The 18,210-nt window shown below is 49.9% G+C and overlaps 1 protein-coding gene across 1 annotated transcript in view; it reads left to right on the top strand.

Moving 5' to 3' along the window:
* Positions 1 to 18,210, top strand: part of Cfap46 (cilia and flagella associated protein 46) — an 86,994-nt gene that overhangs the window by 68,212 nt on the left and 572 nt on the right. Inside the window, exons 42-58 of the mRNA XM_035441279.1 lie at positions 1,202 to 1,338; positions 1,419 to 1,598; positions 1,983 to 2,153; positions 4,988 to 5,085; positions 5,567 to 5,643; positions 6,067 to 6,161; positions 6,689 to 6,783; positions 7,637 to 7,716; positions 9,532 to 9,684; positions 12,440 to 12,510; positions 12,631 to 12,691; positions 12,764 to 12,799; positions 13,155 to 13,257; positions 13,965 to 14,077; positions 15,916 to 15,997; positions 16,335 to 16,471; positions 16,558 to 16,635. Of these exons, the coding sequence (XP_035297170.1) occupies positions 1,202 to 1,338; positions 1,419 to 1,598; positions 1,983 to 2,153; positions 4,988 to 5,085; positions 5,567 to 5,643; positions 6,067 to 6,161; positions 6,689 to 6,783; positions 7,637 to 7,716; positions 9,532 to 9,684; positions 12,440 to 12,510; positions 12,631 to 12,691; positions 12,764 to 12,799; positions 13,155 to 13,257; positions 13,965 to 14,077; positions 15,916 to 15,997; positions 16,335 to 16,471; positions 16,558 to 16,635 (1,767 nt within the window). The remainder of the gene's footprint in view (positions 1 to 1,201; positions 1,339 to 1,418; positions 1,599 to 1,982; positions 2,154 to 4,987; positions 5,086 to 5,566; positions 5,644 to 6,066; positions 6,162 to 6,688; positions 6,784 to 7,636; positions 7,717 to 9,531; positions 9,685 to 12,439; positions 12,511 to 12,630; positions 12,692 to 12,763; positions 12,800 to 13,154; positions 13,258 to 13,964; positions 14,078 to 15,915; positions 15,998 to 16,334; positions 16,472 to 16,557; positions 16,636 to 18,210) is intronic.

Here is an 18,210-nt window from a genome sequence, read left to right on the forward strand (position 1 = left end):
GGGGCCTTTTTGAGAATATAAATATAAATATTTTCTCCATCAGAAGTCAATTCTGAATATTAATTGCTACTTCTATAATAAATGATAAAGTCTCTCAGCACAGGTCCCCTTCCTAAGAGCCTGCACAGAGGCACTTCTACCCCAAGATGGCATCAGCCTCAATGGGCAAGCCAGAATGCTTAGTAGACAAGCTCCTACGGAAGCCCTCACAACCCAGTTTAGCAAGCCATTCCCCAGGACTCAACACCCAGAGAAGCTCCCAGCCAGCTAGCTCTGAAGCCCTTGGCTTAGTACCTTGGATCCTCAGGGTGTAGACAGCAAGAGACCAATAAGACCCATGCTGGGTAAGCAGATGTTTGTAACTCCTGCCTAGCTCACAAAGTCAGGGGCTTGAAATACAGAAGCATGAGCCCCTCACCTGTCTGTCCTGAGTTAGGGTCTTCATCTGTAAGATGAGGAAGGCTGTCTCTAAACAGGCAATGACCCCTGTGTGGAGTTCAGGAAGCTCCAGGAAACACACTTGCTTCCTCCCAGGCCCTGGAGTTCCTGCCCACCTCTGTGCACTTGTCCCTTTCCTCTTCCTTAGGTATGGCTGGTCGCCGCTGTTCCATTTCCGAAGTTCACCTTTCTTCTCCGAGCTCTCTTGTTTTCCAGGCGGGATCTTTCCTCTAAGTGCATTTCCATGAAACCTTCTAAGTTTAATGTGTAGAACTTTCATTCTCCAAGTTCATTTCCCAAATGCCACTGTGGTTTCTTCCCTGATCAGCTTGAAGTCTCTAAATAGCTTGTTTAACTCGGAGGCCACTGTACTGTCACAGGCATCTGTTCCCGATGGTTAGCTTGCTCTCACTGTCCCTGGGGATCTGTTTAAGCTGCTGGTGGCCAGGGTCTGGTGGGTATTGACAGTATTGACGAATTTCGGCAAAGTATGAGAGGTGGCGTCCCCTGATGCCAGCTGGGCCTGGCTTTTCTCGAACTCTGTGTATGCACCCTTGAGAGATTGCCTCTCCCTTCCCACCAAATTGGTAACATCTTTGACCTCCCCCCCCCAACACCCACACACACAACCCCATGGCTCCCGGTTACGTATAACTTTCAGGGCCTACAGGTCCCTACCATCTTCCCCTGCCCTGGCATCTGTTTTCCCTGCCAACCAAGCAGGAATCCACAAACACAAACACATGGTGTACATCGCAGATAGGTGCTAAACAGAACAGCCAGAGGTCGATGGAGGTGGAGACGGACACAGATGACAAAGGTGCAGATTCCTCCACCAGGGACTCGACAACCTTGAAGGAAACCTCCAGAGAGCAAAACCGGAAGGCTGAGAGTCTGAAGGTAGGCAGCAATCCCTATCTGTCTCCTGGTGGCCTCTGCCTGAAGAGCCCACCTTACCTTGAGCTTTGTACTGCCCACAGAAGAGGTTGGTGCTGGCCCAGAGGTTCCTGGCTCAGACATCAGAGGTACTGCTGCAGTGTTTGCAGGCTTCCCTGAGCAGCAACCTTCTGGACATCGCAGCCATGGCCAGCTTAGAGATGGTGGAGTGCATCGGCAGCCTGGATCCCATAACCACCTGCCAGTTCCTGTCACTGTCTCAGGTACAGACCTCTTCTGCCCGTCTCCAAAAAGGGCCCTTGTCTGCAAGTACCAGGCGGCCATACTGCTGTCCATTAGACAGGACCAGGGTGGCCCTGTGGCTGAAAGAAGAAGAATGCCACCCTATTCTCTGAGCCTTAGGGCATGCTAGTCCTCAAGTAACAGAAGCCAGGCAGGTACCTGCTCTTGTAGCTCAGCGAACACGTGCTGTGCTCACCTTGTACCCCAAGTCTCCATAGTGAGATATACTGCCCTGTAAGCTGGCACAGTCCAGCTACATGCTGGACAGAAGTCCAGCTGAGGGTGACTCACACAGACCCCCAGATGCCCACTCACCTTCTGCCCTTGGATGCTGCACATACCGCCATTCTCTGGTCTGTTTTCAGAGCTGTTCGACCTCACAGATGATGCGGAATGTTTTGCTCACTGCCACGAACAACACCAGCAGCTCACAGCTGGCAGCCCTGCTGCAGCTCCATCAGCGGATGAGGAAGCAGGACAAGACCTCCACCAACCTGTTTGCCAGTGTGGAGCAGAGGCTGGCCGCCACTTCCAGGGTAATGAGAAAAGAGCCTACATACCTGCTCCTGTGGTCTGCAGGCCTCTCTGTACTCACTCACTGACTGCTAAGAGGACAGTGATGCATGCCTTACCCATTCTAGCTGTGTGGGTCTAGAGGACCACTCAACCTCTCTGAGCCTCATGTGCTGTGAACACAAGGACAAGAAAGCTGAGGGAAATGTAGTTCATTCCCTCACTTGCCCCAAAGGAGTCTAGGTGTAGTCGAACATTTTTCATAGGGACTACCAGCTCACAAACAATGACTGGAGACTTATTAATTATGAAAGCTTGACCAGTAGCTTAGGCTTGTTTTTCTAACTAGCTCTTATAACTTAAATTAACCCATTTCTAGTCATCTACGGGTTGCCACACGACTCATGGCTTTTTCCTCATCTCCTGCATCTCATGCTTCCTCGGCATCTGGCTGACGATGCCTCCTTCTTCCCAGCTTTCTCTCTGCCCCGAAAATCCTACCTTCCTATTGGCTGTTTAGCTTTTTATTAAACCAACCACAGTGACATATCTTCACACAGTGTGAAGGAATATTCCACATCACCTAGACCTTGGTAAAGTCCAGTGACTAGCCAGTTTCATCTTTGCTCTGACAAAGTACGTCAAGAAAAACTGTGATGGAATTTCACCAACCACAGAGGGGCATGAAAGAGAATAGGGGCATTTTTAGATACCTAAAAACCATGATAATTTGTACCAAGAAATAGCAGAGAAACTAAAAGACATAAGGAAAACAGTCTCAGACAGAACTATGAACAATCAGGACAGTCTGGAGACTTGAGAGAGGAGTTTATAACACTCAAAATAAGTGCCATGGTTGAGGCCAGAGCCCGAAATCCATCCTGTTAGGCTTGAGTCAAACCATGCGCAAAAGGGAGTGCAAGGGACAAGAGGAAGGAGGGCAATTTAAGATTCTAAGGTCCTGTGGCCCTCAGAGAAGTGGTGCGATTCACACGTCCATGGTGACAGTCATAGTCCCTAAGAAGAGCCACTAAAACCATGTGTATCAAAATAACAGACGGAATGGAAATCACTTCAAAGTAAAGCAAGTAGACTATAAAAACTGGTGGTTCTATACAGAAAGAACAGTTCAGCAGTAGCTATACACTCAATATATTGGCAATGACAATAAATGCATGTTGAGTGACACTCTATGTCAGAGACCAGATTTAAAAAAATAAAAAAAATAATAAAAAAAATAAAAAAAGGACTACAGACTCCTGATGCAACTACTTAGAGGAAGCACTTTACACATGAGGACAGAAAGGTTAAAAGACAAAGGTCAGACATGGTGCACTGTGTCACTAGAGATGGAAGGAGACCTCACAATGGCACAGGGGTCAGCCTAGCAAGAAGTCACAGTCCACCCAGTGACACATACACCCTCAACAGATACAAAAGGAGCAGCAGGCCACACTATAATTCTTGCAGGGAACATCAGGCACTCTCTCCATCATCCACACAGCAAATGCGGTGCAAACCAGCCCTATACAGACAACCTGGAGGCCCCGTCCCAGCTGACATCTAGAGATACCATGCCATGGGTGTCATCCCTCATACCCTGCCCAAGTGTGTCAATGTAACAAAAACCCACCAGACTCAGGGCACCAGCAGCCTTGTCTTAGTTACTTTTCTATTGCCATGACCAAAGCAACTTATAAAAGAAAGCATTTCATTTGAGGATCATGGTTGCGGAGGGTTAGAGTCTATGATCATCATGGCAGGAGCATGGTGGCAGGTAGACATGACATTAGAAGAATAGCCAGGAGCTCACTGAGAATATTGTGTGCTTTTGAAACCTCAGAGCCCACATTGACACACCTCCTCCAACAAGACCACATCTCCTAATCCTACCTACTGGGACCAAACATTCAAATATGTCTATGGGGGCCATTCTCATCCAAAGCACTACAAGTGGTATGCTCACACAACAGAACATCCTGCAGCAAGGAGGGCCTGCTACCACATGAACCTGCATAGCAAGGCTACCCACATTCTTGAGACGGTCAATAGCCAGGGAGAAAAGCAAACCTCCTCCAATAGAAGTCTGTTCACAGCCTCTATATGGAGGCGCTAGGGTAACAACACTACCTATCTTTTCACCTGCCATGTGGGTACAGTTATCGTGAAAAATCCCCACCAAGTTCTCTATGTAGGGTTTCCGTGGCTTCCTGTTGCTTATTCTTTGTCAAAATGTTTTCTAAGAAATGATTGCAGTTTTGCAAATTCAAAGCATCTATCTTGAATCCATGAGCATTAGAAGCTCACACAGGAGATCCCAGGATGCTCCCCAGGGCCCATGCTGGCTGCCTGCCATGGGCAGTGGAGACCCTGAAGTGTGCAGTGTCTAGGATTGCTCAGGATTATCCCCGTACAATTCTGACAGGAAAGCAGAACTGGGGTCTGGAGTAAATCGACCGCAAGCTAGGTTAACAGTCTGCAAACTCAGGACTAAGTGGAGGTTCTCAGTTAGGCTGGAAGAAGTAGTTAGGAACTTACTTTGTTTTGTTTTTTTGAGGTTTCTTTGTGTAACCCTGGTTGTCCTGGAACCAGGCTGGCCTCGAACTAGCAAAGATCCACCTGCCTTTGCATCGCCAGTGCTGGGATTAAAGGTGTGCACCACTACCACCCAGCAGTAAGAACCTTATTGAAGAGATGCTGTTTAAGGTTTCTGGAAACCACTTTAGCAAGTAGGCGTAGCAGGACATTTTAGAGGAACCAGTGAACTTCTCATGCCTCTGCTGCCCTCTTGTGGTAGTAATGCATCCCACAGAGCAATGGCCCTGGGTCCTGAGTGATTTTCCCCTGTCATGAACAGGCATGGCAGGGCCTCTGTGTCACAGATCAGCATTTCACCTTCCTGAATGAGATTCCACCCATGTTCCGGATCGTCTTTCTTCAGCACTCACGAGACAGGTGAGGTCTCCCCCTCCCATCGTTGTAAAGCTCTGCTCTTTTGAGAAGCCAAGCGAGGAGGCCTGGGTATAGCAAGCTTACTACACTTCAGCTCCTACACTGAGGCAGACTGTGCCATCTAGAAAGCATAATGGGCAGACTCAGCTAGCCCACTTGACAGGCGTTCAATCCAGAGACATGGAAAGTCCTCTTCTGACCCTCCTGGAAAAGGCCAGGATGAATTTCCATAATGCTGGGGAGTATATTGGGATGGAGACACTTTGTGATCCGTGTCCACACAGGGTCTTTCTCTTAGGTCTGTGTAGGCCTACACTGCTGGGTCTTTTGTAATTTCAAGTCCTCTGCCTGGCAAAGTAAACAAGGAAAGGTACCTGTTAGATGCCAGCTGCAGATTGTCTCGATGCGCTCCTGAGACCTGTGTTGTGTGCCTTGCTCTTTACCTCCTCTGGGAATGGGCCTGTGACCTTCACTCTGCTTGCAGGTCCTATCTGTATGGTGCTGCCTTTGAGAGACCAAAGTCCATGCCTGCACCCAAGGGGAAAACGGTAGCAGTGGGTGGTAAGCTTGGGTATAAGCAAGGCTTCTCCCATTGACTCCAGAGGGGTTGCAGTGGGTTGAGAAATCCCTACCACACAACAGGACCTCCCACTACCAGATGCAGGGGTGAGGGGAGGCTGAGCCCAGAATAGAAAACAGAATCATCACATGTTTCTCAGGGATCTGAAGGATCCACACCTCCCAAGAGCTCCCTTGCCAGTCACCACTGTGTTTTGCCTCTGCCTGAACTTTCTGGGTACCAGCCCTTGTGCTGCCCAGAGAGGAATGGCGAACTCCATGTGAAGACCTTCCTATCATGTGCCTCGCCTCTGAGACATCATGGTTGAATATGTCCATAAGGACTCTTATATCTCTACCTGTTCACACACCCCTAGTAGCTCACTCTGAGCCCTGTAAAGGCCATAGGCATGTCTCTATATACAGGTCACTGCAAGGTAATGCGGGTGACTGTGAGTCCAACTGCCTACTCAGACTTGTTGACCAGAGTCCAGTGGTTCCGGAAGCAGACACAGATCCAGGTACACAGAAAAGATATGACCTTGAATCCAAACACTCCCAAGACATATTGCAGGGTCCAGTTCCTCTCAGGGAAAGCCAGGCCTCCAAGGTTGGGTTGGGTCAAGGTTCTGGGTCCAGGTCTCAAGAGGATGAAGGTGAAGCCTCAGGAAAGGTGGGGCACTCCCCCGAGTCATTAACTTGAGTCTGGCCCCAGCAAAGGTGTCTGGTTACCTCTTCTCTGCAGAGCACAGGGTTAGCTGTCCTGGGCCTATCCCTACCATCAGGATACTCCACAGTGTCAGCAGAGGATAGGGACAGGGCTGAGAAGTCAGGATAGCCTCAGGAAAACCACTGGGAGCATTGTGCTGGGAAGGACCAGAGCATGCCAGCGCTCTATCTGGAAGGGTTGGAGCACAGTTCTCTCCCTGGGGTCTTCCCCAAATTTGGTGGAAAGTCATGATTGGATGAAAGCCATGTCGAAATACCCCTGGACAATAGGCTGTGGTTTGGGTTGGAACAGAAATCGGATACCTTGCATGATTTGGAGCAAGACCTGAGCAGGGAGAGGCTCAACGGCATCCTGGAGAATATGGAGGACTATATGAAGCCCATTGCTCCCCTGTTCACCTTCCCAGATTTCAGGTATCAGCATGTCATCTCCATTGAAAGCTCCCAGGGGTAGCCAGCTTCCCGACACCAAGTGATAGGCAGTTGTCAGCAGAAGGAACTAGAGACTGTTGCGCATGGGCTACAAATCCCACAGTAACCAGAATCTGGAGCCCACGGGAAAGATAAGCTGGGTGTAGCTGAAGGCCAGCTCTAACTAACCCCATATCTGGACCCCAAAGTACTGATGTGAGCTGAGTAGCCAGTTGTGATGGGCAGAAAGCCAGAGCTGGTTTCTGGGATCTCTCTCCACATGGAAACTGGTCTCTAAGTATCCTGTCCCTACTAAGGACAAACGTAAGAGCTTGGCTGTGTGTTTTGTGGGCAGGGATCTGGCTGTTGCTGCTGCTGCTGCTGCTGTCCCCTGCCCCACTGACCTCCTGGTCTGAGTGTGGTGTGGGAGAACTGGCAAGTTCCCGGGACTCAGCCTCTGGCATTCATTTAGGAAGAAAAGAGAAGGCAGATGGAAGGTGGAGGGGAATCTTTCTCCAGCAGCAGGAGAGGCCATCCTGTGGTCCCTGTCTGTTGATACTCTGTGAAGTCCCCCTGATGTAGAGACGGCCCTCAATGATAGCTGGGTATGGGAGCACATGTCTTCAACCCCAGCACTCAGGAGTCAGAAGCAGGCAGATCTCTGTGAGTTCGAGGCCAGCCGGGTTTACATAGAGCATTGTGGGGCAGCGAGAGCTATATAGTGAGACTGGCTATGTCTTAAAAACACAAAACAAAGCAGCAATCATTGGCTGAGGAACAGGCTGAGTGGTGCTTGCCATAGTTGTTGAGTATCTCCCCATGCTTCCTAAAGTCTGAACTGTCTCTCTAACTTCAGGACACAGATGTCAACGGGTGTAGCTGATGCAGGGAAACACAAAGGCAAAGAGAAGGAAAGGAAAGTGTCTCTCTCTTCAGGTGAGTGGCAGGAACAGACCCACAGGCCAGTGCTGGTACTTTCAGGAACCTGTGCGGGTACTTGCCCTCCCAGCAGTCAAAACCTAAGTGGGTGAGGAGTCACAGGTCCCACATCCGAACAAGTCCCACCCCCATGTGCTACACAGAGCCCTTGAGGTCCCCAGTACGCAATCACCCCAGGCTAGGTGAAAGACCAGTGGTTATCAGCCTTCCTAACTTAGTGACTTCATGCTGTGGTGACCCCCAACCATAAAATTATTTTCATTGCTACTTCCAAAACTGTAATGTTGCTACTGTTACGGATTGTCATGTAAATATTGGTGTTTTGCAATGGTCTTAGGCAGTCCCTATGAAGAGTCATTTGCTCCCCAAAGGGGTCGTGGCCCACAGGTTGAGGACCACAGCCCTAGAAGGTTCTGGGCACTGAGACTGACAGCTCACTGAAAGGGGTTATCAAACAGCAAAGCCACTCTATCCTTTCTGGGCAAATTGTCAGTTCTTGACATACAAAGTGCCCATAAGCAAGAGCAGTGATGATGTACCCAGGCCTCAGTACCCCGGCCAGGTGGGAGGAGGAGGCTGTGGTGACTGTCTGCTGATGTTTCTAGGAAAGATGGGTATTGCCGCCCTGCCTTGGGGAGCTCACCAGAGGTAGCCACGGGAAAGGGTCTCTGTCCCATCCACCTGGTACGCATCCATATGTGGTCTCTGCGGGTGGCACTGTCTGTGGGTACTTTTAGCACAACCCTGCAGCTTTTATTCCTGCTGGAAAGAATGGGAGGAATGCTTGCTGCATGACTCCTGGCAGGAAGGCAAACGTGGGTGCCATCTTGGCTGCTTCTATGATCTTACTAACCTCCCCTTTAAAAAGACAGTTTCCTATCTTAAATGTTGTCTGCTTTTCTCTCCCCACAAAGAATTCTTGATAGATGGTCAAGGGGATGGCTGCTTGCCCTCCCCTCTCAAAAAGTCACAAGCCTTCTTCGAAGTCAAGCTGACCATATTGCCATGACCCGGATGCAGCAAGAACTATGAGACCTGTAAATTGCAAATGGGTCAGGCCTAAATCTGGCTGAGGGGAAGTTGTTCAGAATTATTGCAGCAACTAGGGAAACGAGTGATGGTTTTGTTACTCTATGGGCAGGCTGGTCACTCCCTGAGACCTCCTCCTAAATTGAGTCTCTACTCTGCATTAAACTCCCAGGATTAAAAACAGGAATGAAGAGTCACTGCTGGGTTTCAAGCAAACCTGTTCTGGATTTGAAAATTAAGAAAATACAGTTGAAGTGTCCGTGGCCTCACCCCTGGGTACCAGCATAGCTGCAGGCAGAATGGCAGTGTGTCATCAGTTGGTGGCCCACACTGGGGCGTGAGAATGAGCCTCCCTTCCAGTGCCCTCTGAAGGACTCACTGTTTGGAAACTCCTCTGGTAGTTTTCATCAGCCTGAACATTACACATCCCGCCTTGGGAGTCAGGTGTCTTGAGATGTAGCATCCTGTAAGGTGTGCCACTAAGTTTGGGCTCTGTCCAGGTTCACATCATGAGCTTGTTCTCACCATTAAAACCAGTGGCTGCCTCAGGGACCCTAGCATGCCATCAATCCTAGCATGTCATCAGTGTAGTTAAACCTCTGCAAGCTTGGCTGGGGCCACACTTTTCCCTCATTTCTCCATGCCAGGGACAGCTGCCACCAGGCCAGTCACCTAGACACAAAGTCAGGGCTTGAGGTGATGAAGCCCAAGCTCCAGGGTCTGCCCTATCTCTAGAGCTGGTCTCTCCTCAAGTTTTGAGCTGCTGCCCTTTCCATTTCACAGGGCAGCTTGACTCTGAGTACATGATCCTGATCGTAGACAAGCTCCTACTAGAATTGCCCCTTGAGGGGCTCTCTATGCTCGATGAGTTCACCTCCCTGTCAAGAGAATTTTCTCTCCAGATGCTGTGGAATCGTCTCCATAAGGAGGAGCTAGGTGAGTAGTGCCTTAGCCACATTAAAGCTTAGTTTTAAAATGGGAATTTTAAAATTATGTTTCAGATAAATCATTGTTAACTCTTGTCAAAAGGTAGGGAACAAAGCACTGGGGTGCAGCCCAGGGTGGAGTGCTTGACTAGCATGTACAGGGCCAAGTGTTTTAACATTCATTCAAAATCATTTCCAGAATAGACACTTGATACAGTGAATGGAAGCCCACTTGAGTCCGTGTTTCATGAGTGCTGATACCATAACAAAGAATAATCCTGTTGGTCGAAAACTCTGATACTCAGAATCATTTGCCTAGATGTTGAGGGGCAGTGAGGGAAGGCAGGTCCTGAGTCAGGCCTTGGGCAAGGTAGAAAACAAGGATTTGGAGACCATCCCCTGTGAGACTGCATGATACTCCAGTCTGTGAAAGCCTCTCAACTGTTCCTGGGGCATACTGCCCCTTTGAAATGCATGATGTACATTGATAAATACCAAATTGGAGCTGAAAATATAGCTCAATGATGGAGCATTCACTCAGGGTGAACAAGGCCCCTTGGTTATAAACCCAGAACTTCAAAAAGAGAAAAGCATTCAGTGATCAATTGATACAAAATTAAGTTAAAAATCAATTAGACGTCTGTTGCTACTCCAGGTAAAATAATGCCAGCCACATCCTTCCAACCAAGATGACAAGAAACCCGAAAAGAGGAAGCAAGGTACCAGCCAACCCAGGATGGCTACACCCGCCTCCCCCCCCCCCCCGCCCGCCCGGCAAGAGAGGGGAGATACATGGTGTCTTAGTTAGCATTTTGTAGTACAAATTCTAATTGGTATTAATAATAAAAACTCAGAGTCAGCTGTCAGGAGGTGAAAGCTGAAGGATCAGAGAAGCAAAGCAGCCAGCCACCAGACAGGTCTTATCTCTACCAATGCTCACACCAAAGGGACCATCCTGTCCTCAGACTGCTTCCTCAGACTGCCTCCCCAGATTGCCTGCGTTAAATTGCTTCCTCAGACTGCCTGGCCTCTATGGCTACCTAGTGTGACTAGCTTTGCACTCTGATATCTTCAGGCAAACTTTATTTGTTAGATCATAAACAAAATATCACGGCAGGGTTTCTATCGCTGTGAGGAGACACCATGACCGAGGCAGCTCTTGTAAGGGAAAAACATTTCATGTGAGTGGCTTACATTTTTCAGAGGTTTAGTTTATTATCATCATGATACAACGTGGTGGTGTGCAGGCAGACATGGTGCTGGCAAGGAGCTAAGGTTCCTACATCTTAACTAATGGGCAACAGGAAGTAGGCTGAGATACTGGGTGGTGGCTTAAGCATATATGAGACCTCAAAGCCTGCCTCCACAGTGACACAGTTCCCCCAACATGACCACAGCTACTCCACAAGGCCACACCTCCTAACAGCGCCACTCCCTTTGTGGGCCATTTTCTTTGAAACCACCACACATGACCCAGGTGCTTCTTAGTCTTGTGGTTCAAACATTGGCAGGAACATCAGGAATATCCCAGGGGGCTGAGCCTGGAGGGAAAGCCGAGTAACTCAGGGACAACATATCCAGAAGTGACAATTGTCTAAAAAAACCTACAGAGGACCCTTTGGAGGCCAGAAGAAGTGAGGCCAGCAACAGTGAACCCAAAGGTCGGGGAAAGAAACAAGCAGCCATGGAGCAAGGGGACGATAACCTTTTTTTTTTTTTCATTTAAAAAATTTATTCAAAATATTTTGAACAAACCCTTGAGTGAAAGAAAATAATAGCAATACTAGTGGGATTTTATGACATGTTTGACAAGACCAGGGCAAGAGCTGAGGCAGGGGGATGATGCAAGTTGTGTAAGGGCCCCTGTCTCATAACTGATGCAGGGTAGTGCCACTTATAGGGATATTGTGATCTTAGCAATCACTAAGAACAACCCAGGCCCCAGAGTTTACTCTAGATTGGAGTCAATGGGAATGGGGAGATGAAGCTGACTGTGGGAGACATGCTGAAACCACACACACACACACACACACACACACACACACACACACACACACCTATAGCTGCTAGGATGGCTGCAGTTGAACAGGTTGGTGTGGGGGTGAGGACTGGAGGTCGCCATGTCCAAGGAGGGCACACAGCAGATGACTTCATTTCTGGAAAGTTCTGAAAGTGTAAATTGGTTTCCACTTAGAAAGCAAATAAGTAGCTACTTGGTAAGAATAAATGCCTCAGGAAATGCAAGACTGAGATGTATCTGAGGGCCTGTGTGAAGGCCAGGTCTGGCTCTGACAGAAGATCCATCAGAACCAAGTAGCCTCTTGGTGTGTCCCTGAGAAGTGTCCTTGGCAAAATGAGGATGGCAGAGAGCCGTGCCTATCACCGTGGCTACCCTGAAAGGCAGAAAACGGAGTGGAAGACACGGCATGGAGAAGGGAGAAGATGGTCTCATTGTACAGAACTATCCACATGAAGACCCACTCACTGGGGACAGTTCAGCACAGAAAACACACAGGCTAAAAGTCTCTGTACAGAGACCCTGGAACCATCAGGAGCCTAAATACTACAGGCATTCTGGTGTGTGAAAGGTCGGTGGTCAGAAATGGTGCCTCGACACCTTGGGGACTGGTCATTCCTCAAGAGCTTTTCTTGGACCTGTGAAGCTTTGTGTTTTGGCATGGCAAAAATGAAAACCAATTGCTCTCACCCAAAATTGAGCTGAGCAGTGCCTGCTGACACATCACACTTGCCATTGTCTTTCACAGAAGGTAGTGTGAAGAAAGAGACCAAAATCAAGGAATTCAAGAAGAAAAATCCAGCAAAGAAAGGCTTGAAGGTAGGTGGGTGGCGGACCAGGGGTCCCTTGCTCCTCTCAGCTTGAGTTTGGTAATGCCCACCAGATCTGCTGAGGCCCAACTGGTGGCCCCAGGTGTCAACACCTCTCTATGTGTTGCAGAACGCCATGATCCGGGTCATCCCACCCGAATGCACCCTAATCGACTCTGACACTATCAAGTGTATCCTTTGATGGGTGCTCACGGCCCCCAGGACTCCGCCTTTTGTACTTGTTTGTCCTTGACTCAGACCAGTTGTTGTGGACCCTTATGAGGAGGCTGAGGTCAAAGGTGAGCACATTCTCATGGACCCTTGGCATATAGGCCAATGCCACCTAGGCCTTGTGCCAGCCGCTCTCATCCCCTCAAGTGGCCTTGGAGCCTTGGGTCTGAACACAAGCTAACCACCTTGCCATTCTAAACACTTGGGGCCCCCTCTTTCCTCCTCCTCTTCTTCCTCCTCTTCCTACTGATAACCCTCCTCTACCAATTCCTCCACCTAAAGGGGAAAGGAGAGGCACTAGCATTCCCACATGTGCTTACCACTCACTCCTTCCCAGCCTCTGTCCCAGCCCAGTGGCACAGGACCCCACCCTCATGCTCTGATGAGGAAGCCATAGCCTGTCTGTCTCAATTCTTTCTGCAGAGGTACTGAGTCCTGTTTCCGTAACCCAGGAAATCTTGGAGAAGTTCCGAGAATCATACACTGCACGTTGGACGGGGCATCTGGGAAGCTACCACATTCTAAGGTTGGGACCCGGGTCTCCAAAAGCTGGCTAGAGAGGCTGGTACCCTCATGCGACACCTCCCCAACTAGATGGATCTGTCCTGTAGAGCCCCAGGCACAACTAGGCAAGGGAATCTGCTATAACCCCACATAATCTATCACCCACACATAATCTATCCCAAGTGACCTCAGGTCCCCTTCAGGCCAAACCACCTAAAGAAGGTACACTACTAGCATAGGGTCAGGTAGCTCCATGTCAATGCCCCCGCCCCCGTGGGGATCCATTCTGTCATCCCGGCCCCTTAATGTATATGGGACTGGGGCAGCAGGGAGCCAAGGCAGTTGGAATAGGGGTACAGGAGTAAGCCTATGCAGGGCTGGGGTGGACCATAGAGAGCAGAGCTGGTGGAGGTAGGACATGGAGGATGACACATACCCTGCCTAGATCCCCTTGGTCACATTAGAGGTACCAGAGTATTTCCCAGAACCAGTCCCACTGGCTTAAGACGCATGGTAGTTTAGACTACCATGCTCGCTAGGGAAAGTCCATCTGAGGCCAGCTATACACTGGGAAAACAAAAACCATTTTTGAGTTCCTCAGAAGTATAAAAGTGTTTGTGGGAGTTGGCTAACAGATCTTGGCTAACAGATCTTGAAGGAGGCAGTTACAGATGCACACGCCCAGCCCAGATGTGTGGTCATACCCACCGCTGTTTTGACCCCGTGTAGCCAGACCGACTGGGAGCAAGTACTGGACAGCTGCAGAGCCTTTTTCTTCTATGGGATGGAGGGCTTCCTGTCCCACCTGGTAGTGGAAAGACTGGTAGCCATGGATCTGCAAGGTGAGGCCCCCCTCCCCCATCGGCAAGCTCACAGCCAGAGCCTGCAGGGACAAGTGAAATCACGGGGAGAAACGCAGGATGGTTGCTTCTTGATCCAAGGCTTTTTATTCTTCAGGAAGGCGTAGTATTCTGCTCTAACCTGTCCTCTGCCTATCGGAAAACTGTCCCTGCCCCCCTTCCAACAATGGCATGGCAGTCACAGGGCCACTAGCCCTCCCGGTTGCCCTCAGCCCCCCTTACATACAGAGGACCCCTGTTCAGATCTCTAGACCCTCACAGATGAGAGTCACTTGTGGAGTGTCACCTCCTATGGCTGGGCTGATAGGTCGCTGCAGAAGTCTAGTCTGAACACGGCTAATTTGTGAGCCTTGTTCTCTCTGTGTGTCTACTAACAACAGACCCAGGAGGCCAGTGAGCCCCAGAAGTGCTGTACCCAGACATTCCAGGGAATGAAGGGGTTCAGAGGCCAGGTAGAGGATGAAGTACCAGGTGGTGGGCTGAGTACAGAGTGCTTACAGGCACCTTCCCAGGTGGGCCATGCTACCATGGCACTGACATCACACAGCACTACGGGACAGCAGGCTCGATGTTCAGACATATGGGGAACGCGCTGCAGTGTGCTGGTCTTTGCAGTCCACAGCCATCTCAGCAACATAGCCATATTCCTGCCAGATGCTCCTAGGTCTTTTTCCCACTCATAGGAGGCTGCTTCTGTCAGGCTGCTCAGGACCAGACATCCTGCACAATAGGCAAGCCTTTTCAGGCCCCCAGAGATGTCCCTTCCTTCCTCGTGAGGCATATGGCCCCTTACAGGGCTATACAGCAACTGCCTGGAGGCTCTTTCCACACCAAGGCACCTATGTCCACCATGGCTGGACCACATGCTGACCAGGTCTACTTCCAACCCTGGGTAGCCTTGGGCATGCACCAGCCAGACACCAGTGGAGTGAGCAGAACCCCCATCATCAGAAACACCCCAAAGACATTTCTTGTCCCAGTGACAGAGAAAGCCCTCTTAGAAAGACTAGTTCTCAGTGATATGTCACATAAAGTAGAAGACACACGAGGCATGTGCAAAAGTGGCAGTCCTTCCTGGTGTCCACTGTCCCTAGGAGGCCATATCCCTTCCCAGATGGATGTTTTCCCTGTGGGAACAGTCTTGGGGCTCAGAGACAAGAACATCCTTCACCCCTGTGTCCATGTTGGCCCTATAGATAGTCACACCAGGACCATACTCTGCCACTTGTTTCAGCGAGCATGCCTGTCTAAGGTGGCCCACTCACTCCCAAGTACTCGTGACCGTCTCACATCCCAGAAACCCTCATATCTGTAGCAAACTGAGGGCTGGTAAGCTTGGTCAGCATCCAAAGCCCTCTAATAGTGCACATGGTACTTTTGCCAGCCCCTCTTTGGTGGTGTCAGCTTCTCATACCACACCCTAGGTAAGAACTGCATCTCTCTCTCTCTCTCTCTCTCTCTCTCTCTCTCTCTCTCTCTCCTTCCTTCTCTCTCTCTCCTCTCTCTCTCTCCTTCCTTCTCTCTCTCTCTCTCTCTCTCTCTCTCTCTCTCTCTCTCTCTCTCTCTCTCTCTCTCTCTCTCTCTGCACTAGTATGGAATGCCAGAAACTTCCATAAGTGATGGAGGAACAGGGCCAACTATGCTAGGGAGAATTAGGGGTGGCCCTGAGTAGGCTTGTTCCCCATCTCCCCTGTGTGCTCACTGGGGTACCTGAAAAGAACCTGTGAAAGCCTAAGCCTCAAGGCTTCTTAGAGTGCAGATCCCATGGGGATCTGGTAATGGCGTAGGTGACCACTGAGGAGCCTCACTGTGTCCTGCAGAATGCCAGATGATGATCCTGCTGGACTTGACAAGGTCCTCCGAGAGCCGGAAGCGGAAGGAAGAGTCCTCAGAGAGCAAGAGGTACCTAGTGTCCTTATGTCATTAGGAGCCCGTGGATGGGGAGGGGTTGTTATGAGCAAGTGCTGGTACAGCTCACCCCAGAGCTGGCTGGCCGGCACCCTTCACCTCATGGCACCAACTCTCACTGCTGGCAGGCTCCATGCTAGGGTTGTGAGCTGCCACCAGATGGACTTAACAATACTCAGAAAAGCTATTTCCTGTTAAATGACATTTACCTTTTGTGGGTGAGATTCAGAACTATAAAAGCCTTGGTCCACACATGCATTCTAGCAGCTGGTGCAGGGAAGGAGAGAGGGAAGGCCATCAGCCCCTTGGTGCCAGTCTATGTATCCCACAGTGAATCACAACGGTCCTTGGAGAAGCCTATCGAGACTGCCATCCTTCTGAGCCTGGTGGGGGTTGAGAGCATCGTGGCTAACCAGTGGCCCACGCTTCTGCAGGACAACGCGCTGAGGGCCAATATCCTGTGGGATAGTGAGTGGGCACACTGGCTATCCCAAAGCCTTCTTGGCCTGCCAAAGGTGTCCATAGCCCACCTGAAGGGACTTTTCCCCCCCTAGACCTGTTAGCAATTGGCAAGCCACTTGGGAAAACAGTTCGTCTCATTCAGAGGATAGGCAATGAAACCGTTAACCAAGGTAAGGCAGAGACTGCCCACCCATCTGCTTGTCTGTATAAGTCACCAGTGGTTACATTGCACCCTACCACCCGCAGGGACAGGGTGTTCCCTACTTCAAGAGAGAAAAGGAGAGGGAAAGGGAGGGAAGGAGGGAGGGAGGGAGGGAGGGAGGGAGGGAGGGAGGGAGGGAGGGAGCCAACAAGCATTGTCCTTGTGGAGAAGCCAATGTGGTCTGCTCAGCTCTGGAAGAGCTGGTGCTGAACAAGAGCACAGAGGAGCCCAGCCTGTAGCCCACCAGAGAGAGGGGGAGAAGAGGGAGGGAGAGAGGGAGGGACAGGATAGTAAGCAAAGGTCTCAGCTGTACTCTCTGTAAAGAGATGGGGAGGTCTTGGTGGTCCCTGCACTTTCCCTCTGCCCAGAGAAATTACATTGGGGGGTGCCACCTAGGCTACCCTGTCCATGGGCCCCATGAGGTCACCTGATCTTCCTAAGCCAGGACAAGGAAACATCTAGGAGGAGGAACTCCCAGACTGAGGGTGTGTCCTGCTAGAGCCAGGAGTGTAACCCTGCTTTCATCTCCTTCCTGTCCTTATAAACTTTCTGATATCCTCTGGCCTCAGGGTAAAGCTTCAGGCAGGGCTGTAGGATGCTGCCTGTTCTAAATGAGACAAACTCCACCTACCCATCCTTCACACAAACCTTGCGCCAAGATGTGCCAGCTGCAGTGAAAGAATTTGCCGATAAATTTCACATGTGGATACTAGTGTTTAAAAAAAAATCAGATAAAACTCTAGCTAATTGCATTTAGCAATACGCTAAAGTGAAAATGGGCCATAAATCACGAAGATTTATCCTGGGAGGGTTTAAAATTGAGAAATCTGAAATGCATTCAATACAACTCAGTAGGAGATTAACTTTTGAAAAATCTTGTGCTCCCCAGTGCCTGAGACATAGCTGCCAGGGAAAAGAGGGGAGTTGGATGTGTGAGTGAGTCCCAGTGAGTGGATGAATAAAGAGTGAGTGAGTGAGTGAGTGAGTGAGCAAATGAACGAGTGAGTGAGGAGTGAATGAGTGAACATGTGAGTGTATTAGTGAGTAAACTAGGAGGTCGAGGGGTGGATTAAGTGGGTGAATGAGCGGGTGAGAAAATGAGTGAGTGAGGAGTGAATGAATGAAGTTGTGAGTTAGTGACTGAATGAATAGATTTGTGAGAATAAGTGAGAGCAAATGACTGAGCAGTCAAGTAAAGGAAGAGGGACCAGAGAGGTAGACAAAGGTGGCGAAGTCTGGCATTCCTTCCTAACAAACCAGAAACAGGACTGGACATGACTCCACCCACTCCTCCTGCTCTACTGAGTGGCCAGCGTGTTTCTTTGCCATAAATGCAGAAAGGGCAAACTGTGCAGGCCTCTTGACCACTGCTGTCAGTGTTGGTCCTCTAGTTCCCGTCATCGCAGAGAGGCCCAAGCTGAAGCAAGTAGCACGTGTTTGGGAGGAAGGGACCAAATGATGCTTATACCCATGAGTTGTCCTGCCCCGGGGTAGGAGTGCCCCTAGGCATCACAGAGAAAGCTATGAGGCCAGTCTCCAGGTT

Source organism: Cricetulus griseus, chromosome 3 (assembly GCF_003668045.3).
Source record: "Cricetulus griseus strain 17A/GY chromosome 3, alternate assembly CriGri-PICRH-1.0, whole genome shotgun sequence".
NCBI classification, from domain to species: Eukaryota; Metazoa; Chordata; class Mammalia; order Rodentia; family Cricetidae; genus Cricetulus; species Cricetulus griseus.